Source organism: Trachemys scripta, chromosome 8 (genome assembly GCF_013100865.1).
Source record: "Trachemys scripta elegans isolate TJP31775 chromosome 8, CAS_Tse_1.0, whole genome shotgun sequence".
Lineage (NCBI taxonomy): Eukaryota > Metazoa > Chordata > Testudines > Emydidae > Trachemys > Trachemys scripta.
In genome coordinates, this window is record NC_048305.1 from 11,490,490 (window position 1) to 11,500,747 (window position 10,258).

At 45.1% G+C, this 10,258-nt stretch overlaps 1 protein-coding gene across 1 annotated transcript; it reads left to right on the top strand.

Annotated features, from left to right (window-relative positions):
• Positions 1-505: 505 nt before the first annotated feature.
• Positions 506-9,741, top strand: PITX1 (paired like homeodomain 1). The gene is made up of 3 exons (XM_034780435.1): positions 506-1,052; positions 4,400-4,605; positions 8,868-9,741. The coding sequence occupies exons 1-3, from the start codon at positions 890-892 to the stop codon at positions 9,414-9,416; spliced, it is 918 nt and encodes a 305-aa protein (XP_034636326.1). The 5' UTR covers positions 506-889; the 3' UTR covers positions 9,417-9,741.
• The last annotated feature ends 517 nt before the right edge of the window (positions 9,742-10,258 follow it).

The following is a 10,258-nucleotide window of genomic DNA, read 5'->3' on the forward strand; positions in this document are numbered from 1 at the left end:
CGGGAGTAACCATTCCCGTGCAAAATGCAATTCCGCGCCTGCCCTGCTTGGGGGAAGGGGTGGGGGTGGGAAGATGCCTAGATCTGCTTTGCAGAAGACTGGAAAGAATTTGATCTATTTAGATTAGTCTCTGAAATGTGTTTTTTAAAATATTTGGGGCTTAACAGATCGCGTAGATGGTCAAAGAGCTAATGCTGCGCGCGGAATAAATCACTGGCTTTGGGGGAAAGTTTGGGGAGGGGGGGGCGCTGATTGGTTTAGGGCTTGCGATGGTTAGAGCCAGCGCGGGGACAAAAAGACGTTTCTTCCTCCAGCAAGAGGAGCAGAGAGGGCAAGAGACCAACGAGGCTCCTAACAGCGGAGAGACACTCCGCCGGGATCCCGGGGCAGAGGGAGAGCGCTGTGGCTTTAAGAAATGTGCAGCTAGTATTCCAGGGCGCCTTAGAGACAGCTCACATCTATGGGGAGTTTGCAGGAGGTTCTTCCAACTCGATTAGGCTGAGCGAGCGCTAGATGGGGTGATATATTAGCGAGACTGGGAGGTTTTAACCTTAAGTGGGAGGAGCTCGGTTTAACTACAGGCATTTGTTCTAGGGCAGGTCGCTTTAATCTCTTTAGCTTGAAACTATCCAACTCGCAACCCGCATTTTTCTACCAGGGATCTTTACCACTTTCATGCATACGCGGTTGGACCGGTGCAGCTATTGCAAAGCAAAGACAATCGGGCTTCTAGGCATTTCTCAAAGCTCTTCTTCTGACTTTGAAAATAACAATAAAGTAAAGCAATCCATAACTAGTACTAAGTGGATTTTCAGATCTTGATCTATCTATCTATATATATTGTGGAATAAACACCTGCATAAACCAAAATCAACCCAGCCTCCTTGCCATGGATTCCTTTAAAGGTGGGATGAATTTGGAAAGACTGCCAGAGAGTTTAAGACCCCAGCCTTCCCATGACATGGCTTCCAGCTTCCATTTGCAAAGATCTTCTGAATCCAGAGATCCAATTGAGAATTCAGCCAGTGAATCGTCAGATACAGAAGTCCCAGGTAAAAGCCTTTCACTTCCTCTTCTTCCTTCCCTTCCTTTCTTTCTTTCCCTGCTTGATTAATTCTAATGCACGCTGCACAAGAGACTGTCCTGGCCAGGCAGGATGCACCAGAGAGATTGAAATGCCAGGTGGTGGGTGGGTGTAATCACTAGAATTAATTAGAGCCAAACCGGGAAGGTGGATGGGGGCGACCACAGATACCGAACTGACCCGCTTCCATGCCCCGGCTCTGACAGTCTAGGGAATGGAAGAATATTGCTACCAACTTCAAGCTGAGAAGCAGTTGTTGTTGTTTTTTAACAGATATTAATTTATCAGGGGGGTTACCACGGGGAGTGCGGTTTTGCAGAATATTTCTGAAATAATGTCAGCTCTGCCGGAGTCTATTTTCCAGCTCTGGCTGTACAGACATGTAAAAGGATCTCTCCGTCAGAGGAGGGGGGAAACTGCAAAGCATTAGGAGGGGGGATGAGGAGGGGACTGGAGAGAGACCAGGCAGCTCAGATTTATTATTATATGGGGTAAGCGTTACAAAGCCTAATTTTTAATTTTATGTATAGACGGGGAATAAACCATAGCATTTTACAAGAACTGAGTTGGATCTAAACAGGAGTCGTTTGGGCTCCGCTTTTATATCCGCCTGTTGAATATGTGCAATTATTGTAGGGAAAGCTGTGGTTTCCTCGTTTGTATTTAATTAAAACAGTAGTCGTCCCTCTAATGACAAGAAACACCATATGAAGGAAGCAAAAAGCCCTGGAAAATATGGACTAGCGCGTGGTTCCTTCTTCAAAATTTCCCTGCATAGAGGGTAGTTTGTTTTTTTTTAATGATGGTTATTTTAAATTTAAACGGGTCTTGTGCCTGCAACCAAAACAAATCCGAATGCTGACATGGCAGCAAACCCGTTCGTTTCTGCCTTCAAATCTGATTTGAAAACAAGACTTTGAGTGTAGTCTGGAGGGGGGGTGCTTGGAGGTGTGTGGGTTCTCCCCCTCTTGAAATACTGTAGGGGATAATTGCTCCATTTTGCTCTACCCCTAAAAGCTGACTCATACATTCTAAGGAAACTAAATAACAGGTTCCATTTAGTCTTAAGAGAATTCACAAAATACCTTTCACTTTTGAGTGGAAAAGTGTGCTAATGCCAATTAAGACTAATGTGTGTTATTATGATTTGAAATGGTATCACAGCCTCATGACCAGACAGCATTTTTCACGGAAATCATAGGAGGGATAAATCAAATGCAAAGATTGCAATCACTTTGATGGATGGTTTCTTTGAGGACACTGATTTTTCCTTACTTGTTTGCTCTCCTGCCTGCACGAGAAGCGGCCCCAGACACCGAGGGGTGGAAAAAACTGTCTGCCAGAAAGATTTGTGTGTTCAAAAATGGAATCATTTTTACATGCAGCTTTTACAGTTAGGTCATGTAGACTCGGTTCGCAGAGACACACATTTACAGCAGCCGCGAATTTTTGGGAACACAATTAGTTGCAAAGGCAGCGAGAAAGGGGGGGAAATTGACTGGCCACCAAGGATATTTAAATGGGGTTTCTGTTCGAGGCCTTGTTTGCTCTGCAAACCACTTACTGGAAATAGTGGCCATCCGCGCTGCAATAAGCCCATTTACCACCCTTTGGTTTCCATTTAACCGTTTGAGGGCCTGCATTTTTATTCCAAGAGTTCCCAGGGAAGCCTAGGTACAGAGTCTTTTCAAGTACGAGGAATCAATTGTTTTGCAAGGATTATTGTTAATTCATTTTAAAATATTATTATTAGCAGGCTCTGAAAGGAAGTCTCTATTTCAATTCGTTAGAATTATCTTTACATGCCTCCTACCTTTACGATGAACAACGCCGTAGAATAGTCTCATTATTTAGCTATCCCTCCATGTGAATTCCTCTCAAAAAGACCCTCCAAAATTAAGTCAAACTCATGTGTATGAGTACAAAGGGATGGGTTTGAATATACAACACGTGTGTGTATTTCTCTCTCTCTAATTTTGATTTAGTTATTGTGTGTAATATAGATTAGTATTACATTTGTATATATATGTATATTATACACTAATATTTGTATGTATATATATTAAAATAAATACATCAACATTAGAGAGAGAGAGAAACAACATACACGTGTGGCATATATGCACGCAGTTATTTAAAGTGATGTGTGGCTATTGTGAATATAAATAGATCAAAATTGTACATTGACATACATATGTATTATACATATTATATATCTATGTATATACATCTACAGAAGTGTTTTATAGATATATGTAGGGAGGGAGATTTTATCTCTATACATTAATAAACTTATTAGTATATTTTATTGGTATAGTTTAAATCCTTACATTGACATACATATGTATTAAACATATTATATATCTATGTATATACATCTACGGAAGTGTTTTATAGATATATGCAGGGAGGGAGATTTTATCTCGACACATTTATAATTTAAATCCGTTCAAATAATGTATCGAATTCCTCATTCCATATGTGTAAATCCAAAAATGTATTCAAAAATATAAAAAGATCAGCGCGTTTCCCCCTTGATTTTAGGTAGATTTTCTATTTTTCCCTAGTTATATCAAGCGATTGTGTTGAATTTCTTCTACAAATTTGGACAAACACAATTCACAAAAGGGGAATGTTGCAGACAGCTACCAGCGTTTCTTACCTTTTATTCGATTTTTGGATAAAGCCTTTAATGGGTCATTCTCTGCTTAAATAAATTCTAATATTCCCGAGGGGAAGGAGAGTTCGCCTTTTCGATTTATTAATGTTTTATTTTACCACACTCTGACGTTTTCTGAGATTAATACGGTGTGGAAATGCTCATATACAACAATAATGCACTCGAGCAGAAGTTTCTCTTTAGAGTGAGAGAGGAAAAAAACCCCCACAAAGCAGAGAAACGATTTTTTAAATAGATTTATTACTAATTAGTATTATTTTGCCAAGAAGCTTCCAATCTAAACGCCGAGCCAATTAGAAATAAGTTTCAGAGCCCCCTGGATAAAAGGACAGGCCTAGAGGAGAGGATAACTGAAAACTCTATTGGTTGGAAAATAAATTTCAGGGGAACATTGTTTCAGGAAACCTTTCTGAATCACGCGGCGCTGGTTGAAACAGAAAACGCGCCGGGCCTGTGGTAGGAAACAGGCGCTCTAGCCTTGTACGGCAGAGGCACGTATGAAGGAGATTTTTAAAAAGAGGATTTTGTTTTGTACCTTCTCCAAATGGCTGGGGGGGGGAGGGAGATCTAGGGGCCAGGAGGCCAAGTCCGTGTGTGTCACCGCTCGGGTCTCGGTGCCTTGTTGTTTTTAACAGAAAAAGACCGGAGCGGCGAACAGAAGAGCGAAGATGGAAACCCGGACGATCCGGCGAAGAAGAAGAAACAGAGGCGGCAAAGAACTCACTTCACCAGCCAGCAGCTGCAGGAACTGGAAGCCACTTTCCAGAGGAACCGCTACCCGGACATGAGCATGAGAGAGGAGATTGCTGTGTGGACCAATCTCACCGAGCCCAGAGTCAGGGTAAGGGGGGGCCCAGCCACACTAGGGGCAACCGGCGGTTCATTTCTGAGCAATCCAGAGACATCAGCCTTGTCCTTGTAGGGCCCGATCCAGCGCCCACTGGCTGGGGTTCCCAGTGGCAGGGGCTCCGGCCCGCAGTCTTTTCTGAAGTTGAAAAACTTCCAGTTATTTGGTAGGATGCATCGCAAGCGAAAATGCAAACTTACCAAGGTGAACAGGCGCCTGGCGGTGAGGAGTGAAAGGGAAAAAATACTTTAACAGCTGCTAGGTGGTTGGCCTTTTAAAACCGATTATAGCATAACATCATCTGTCAATTTCATTTTCATTGCCAATACTTACCCAGGACCTACTGTGCTCCTTAGATAATACCCGGGTATAATTATAATATTGAACATACCCCATACATATGAGAGGCACGCAATACATAGAGAATCCCTAATATATGAACACCCCGGCCTTCATTTCGTTTGGTCAACTTCCATTGGAGTCAGGGAGAGAAGGAAATCTTTGGCTGAGAGGACCTGATGTCTTGCAGGCAGCAACACCAGGCAAGCAGTTGTCAGAAGCTCGGGAAAGTTGCCGTCTCCTTTAAGCCCTGTCTTTCCTTTCCAAGATTTCCCCATTCTTAAGATTCGGGATCTCTCGGGAGAGCATAGAGAAATCAAAGGCAACAGCGGGTCACAGAGGGACTTCATCTAAAGTTCAGCTGGGAAAATGTGCCGTAATAACTCGGAGAAGACAGCTAGGCTGAGGCAGGGAGAAGGAATTAGAAGGTAAAGGATGCCACCAGGAATCAACAGCTGAATGCAGGAAACTCCGCTAGTGTAACTGACCAGGGAAAGGCTCTAGGATCTCGGGCAAGTTTTTTTTTTTAAATTAACCCCTTTTTAAGGAGCATACATAATATACAACACAATAATACGGAGAGCCAGAGAGAAAGCTCCGCCACCATTTCAGAGAAGCCCATTTTTAAATCCCCCCCTGTGTCTGGAAAGGGCAGAATCTAGCCCATAAAAGCCATCTTGCTGGATTTACTGTTCTCTCCTGGATTAATTAAAGACAGTAATTTAACTCTAAACAGGGAATATATTTGCAATTCTCTTCCCATGATTGGGAGAGTGATGGACAGAAACACCCTCCTAACACACGTTATGAAGTCGGATCTTTTCAGGGGGTCAGTATTTTTAATGTAAACAAGCAATGGTTAGAATTGCCCGCAGATCCGGAGAGGAGCTGCCGCAGAGGCCAATGGCTCGACCCCAAGGCACGTCTGTTCCCCCCATGTAAAAGAGACTCATGCGGGTGTCCCAGGTACAGGGTTTAACTGGGGGTATTCCTGTCCTACAAGTCTCACTAGGGGCTAGATTAGACAGGGTTTTGAATGGATAAATTCCATTAAAACGGAGGAATAGTCCAGCATAGAAATACAGGCAAGTTTATACTTTCCTGGCCCCAGTCAGTAAAGTGACAAGGAAACATACGGTGCCTGCTGATAAAATATATACAATAAGTGATGCGATTCAAACATGATGCTATCTTACAGAGTGAGGAGAAAGCGGTTAAAAGAATCTGCTTCGCACCGCGGAGCAGATGTCTGTATACTATAAAGAACATAACTCTAATGGAAAGTGACTACTGTACATCACTAGGGAGTGTGTAACGGCCCCATTCGGAGCAATGTACACACCCAAGCATATAGCAAATGTTCCTCTACACAATTAAACTTCTACGATGAGCCAGATAAGTTATTTGCACTAGCAAACTGTACAAACTGTCAATAGACAAACGAAAGGACAAGGGTCTGGGCTAGATTAGACTCCAAAGTCAATAACCATTGTAGACACACATACTTGTAGGACTGAGCTGTCCTGCTTTATAGGTCTCTAGCCAATGCGGACTCAGAATATCTAGTTAGGTCGTTTATTTATTTATTTTTAATATATTAACTTGTTGCAATCAAATGTCAAATCAGAACGGCTCCTCTTGGGATTCGGATTTTATTGATTCGGATGGTTCGTTTGTGCTGGGTTGGTCTGTGTGTTGCTCTTTTTGTTTGGGGGTATTTTTCCTCCCACCTCCAATTTGTTTTTCATCCCGGGATATTACCCTGGTTTGTTTCGAGAGCGGATTTGCTGACCGGGTTATACTCCGCTGTATTAGTGTCTGCGTGCTGTGTATTGCTTACTCACGGTGTCCTGTCTACATAGTCCCTCACCAATTGCAGACCCACAATGTGACACAATACACCATAAAATGAAAGGCATACACAGTCCTGCATCTTGGAAAGTCCTTAAAGGGGGTCTGGATTTTCCAGCACTGAAATACGCTTTACGCGTTTGTAGCACGATAGGGCCCCAAGGCGGGGGGGGGGGGGGGGGGGGGGGGGGGGGGGGGGGGGGGGGGGAAAGAGAACGGTTTGAACTGAGACCTTAGTAAGAAAGCAACTAGTAGGTTGGGACGGGGGAATTAAACCGTTCTCTGGAAATTCACCAGCACAGCGAATAATAAATAAAGGAGAAAATGAAGGTAGATTTAACCAAGTCACTTCACTTCTGGGTCTCAGTGCCTGGTAACAAATCAAACCCCTACAGTTCAGAAAAGCCACTTTTGTCTAGATGAGTAACCGGCTAGCTGACCAAATGAGACTATCTGTAAGGTTAGCTCTTAAGGCTTTTCAGGGCTAAATACTCGCTGGATTTGAAAGCATTGTATTAACTGCAGTTTTCGTTTAAAAAAAAAAAAACACCACAACTCAAGGACTAAAATGTGCATTTATGTTGCTGGAATATTTCAGGAAGCAAATAAAACTAATATGAGTTGCCATTAACTGAATCTCTTTCTCCCCTCTGTATGGAGACGTTTTGGTTTGATGTTCTGAGATTGCAGTTTTGCAAATCCAACTTTCATTTGCTACGAGGGCCTTCCTTTAAAATGTCTAGAAGCCATAATTAAAACGATTACCCCTCGTTTTCAGGAAATTCCTGTCTGGAAGCACCTTCTGAGGAGTGAATTACAGGTTTTGAACATTCTGGCTTTCGTTTCCTCTTCATATTTATACGGGATTTTTTTTTCAAATAGCCCCCGCGATCCTTGTTATCGCTATTTAAAAACAAAGCCCTGCCATTAAAAACGCTGGGAGGACAGGCTCAAAGAGCAGAGCCTGGCAGCCACAAGAATCACCTACTTTAGGGGGTGGGTAAAATCCGCGGCGTTGAGGTTAGTGGGGATTTTGCAAGCGCTGCCGTGTGGAATGTCTCTTGACGGGCCTGATCCAAACCTCAGTGGCTCTAACGGCCCTGTCTTGATCAAAGAGTTAAGGAGACGACAGTTCACCGGCTGATATCACCCAGCAAGGCAGGAAGAGGAATTTTTCCCCAACCTGGCCAGCCCGATCTTTGGACGGCATTATCCCCAAACCTGCACGCCCCCCCCACACACACACACACACCCCAACAGGACCCTGCAGTAAAGTTTGCCACACAACGCTGGAGCTTTTCCTGCTCTCTGGGCAAGGCATTGGGTTGGGTGCCAGGGGTCTCCAGCACCGCCCTGGAGATAAAGCCTGGATGAGGTTTGGGCCTCAAACACACATGAGCGCCCCTCGCTCCTCCGTTCCCGACTCAGGGCTGTACATTCTCATTAGACATAAAGGCCCGGGCCGCATCCACCCAAAGGGCGAGGCATTTTTTTTTTTTAAACCTAAACACACTAATCCAATCCCCATTTTATGATCTGTAACAGAGGACTTTTATTGTCCAGCCTTAGCATTCGGAAACACCGCCGAGCCGGGCTAGCCGGCACTAATCAGAACAGGGCCTGGGCGAGGCGCTGCAGCGTGGCCAATTAATGCTCTCTGTAAATAAGCGCAGCGACAGGCAGGGGTAAATTAAAAGCAGAGAGACGCGCAGCGCACACATCCAGAGCCGCGGCGTGGGGCTGGGCTGGGCTGGGGAGGTGACTCATCTCTCTGGGCCAGGGGGAACAAGCCATGGGATTTAGGGAGAGGACAGCAGGGCAGGCTGGGGCAGCGTTTATGGTGCGCAGCGGGCAGGAGAAGCAACACCCAGGGAGGGTGAGCCAGGGACTTGGCTTTCCCTCTGCAAATCCTCCCTGGTGTGGGGCACTGAAGCCGCTCCTGGCAGAGGCTCTGAGAATCCAAACCGGAGCTAGCCCCCCTGCGCATCGCTACCCCCTGGGCTGCGATCCCCGGGTCCCCGCAGGAGCCTCCCGCACTTACCCTTTACTCTGACCTTCCCCCCTAGGTCTGGTTCAAAAACCGCCGAGCCAAGTGGAGAAAGCGGGAGCGCAACCAGCAGATGGACCTGTGCAAGAACGGCTACGTGCCCCAGTTCAGCGGCCTCATGCAGCCCTACGATGACATGTACGCCGGCTACCCCTACAACAACTGGGCCACCAAGAGCCTGACCCCGGCGCCGCTCTCCACCAAGAGCTTCACCTTCTTCAACTCCATGAGCCCCCTGTCCTCGCAGTCCATGTTCTCCGCCCCCAGCACCATCTCCTCCATGAGCATGCCCTCCAGCATGGGCCACTCGGCCGTGCCCGGCATGGCCAACGCCAACCTCAACAACATCAACAACCTCAGCAACATCAGCGGCTCCTCCCTCAACTCCGCCATGTCCTCCCCCGCCTGCCCCTACGGGCCGCCGGGCTCGCCCTACAGCGTGTACAGAGACACTTGCAACTCCAGCTTGGCCAGTCTCAGACTGAAATCCAAGCAGCACTCCACTTTCGGGTACAGCAGTTTGCAAAGCCCAGGATCTAGTCTAAACGCCTGTCAGTACAACAGCTGACGGACTAACGAGGGCCCAAGCAGCGTGAGAGAGGAAGCTCTGGGGGCTTGATAACAAACAAAACAAACACGGACCAGAAATCTTTTGCAAGAGACGCCAAAATCTAATACACGGATGAGTTGCAATTTTCCTCTGGATTATGCGGGTTGTATGTGTTTACTTGAACTTGCACAGGAGTTTCTAAAGCGTCCACTTTATTATAGAGCTGAAGAGTGGAAGGGGAAGCCGGGGGTGGATGGATGGTGGTAAAGGCTGGGGTTGTGCTGCCCAGTTTGTGGTAGGGGAAGAGGTTTGGTTAATGTTTACCACTGACAAAAAAAAAAAAGTTACGTGCAGAATAAATTCTGCGGGAATATGGTTAAAATATTAGGTATGAAACTATTAAAAAAAAACTTAAAGACAAGGTTCAACCACTTAACTAAGGTTCTATTTATATCTGCCGTTACATTGTGCCAGATCATTGTGCTTGGCCGTTGAATAAAATGTTTTTAAAATGCATGATTCTTGATGTTTTTTCTTTAGTTGAAAGCTATGATCCAGTCATTCCTAGGACTAAGCAAGCTACAGGTGCCTACCTCTCTAGCCTTTCCAAAGGACTGCAGTATCGCCCTTTCTGAGAAGAGCACAAAAAAGAAACGGGGCAGCCTTTTCTCCATCCAAAATCTTAGCCTGATAATGAAATTATCAGTCATCTTTACTTAAAAAGTGTTTTTTCCTTAAAAAATAAAAAATAAAAAACTTCTAGAGAGTCTAGAAAAAAAACACTAAGGACAAAAAATGGACTGTCATTAAGTGAATCCGGATACTGCATCTCTACTAAAGAAACCGAGCGAGTCTCGAAT

Bases quoted from the DNA above. Each gene is read 5' to 3' on its own strand.
- PITX1 (XM_034780435.1), top strand. From the start codon at position 890: ATGGATTCCTTTAAAGGTGGGATGAATTTGGAAAGACTGCCAGAGAGT. The intron at 1,053-4,399 runs GTAAAAGCCTTT...TGTTTTTAACAG, and splicing joins GTCAGATACAGAAGTCCCAG to AAAAAGACCGGAGCGGCGAA. The intron at 4,606-8,867 runs GTAAGGGGGGGC...CTTCCCCCCTAG, and splicing joins TCACCGAGCCCAGAGTCAGG to GTCTGGTTCAAAAACCGCCG.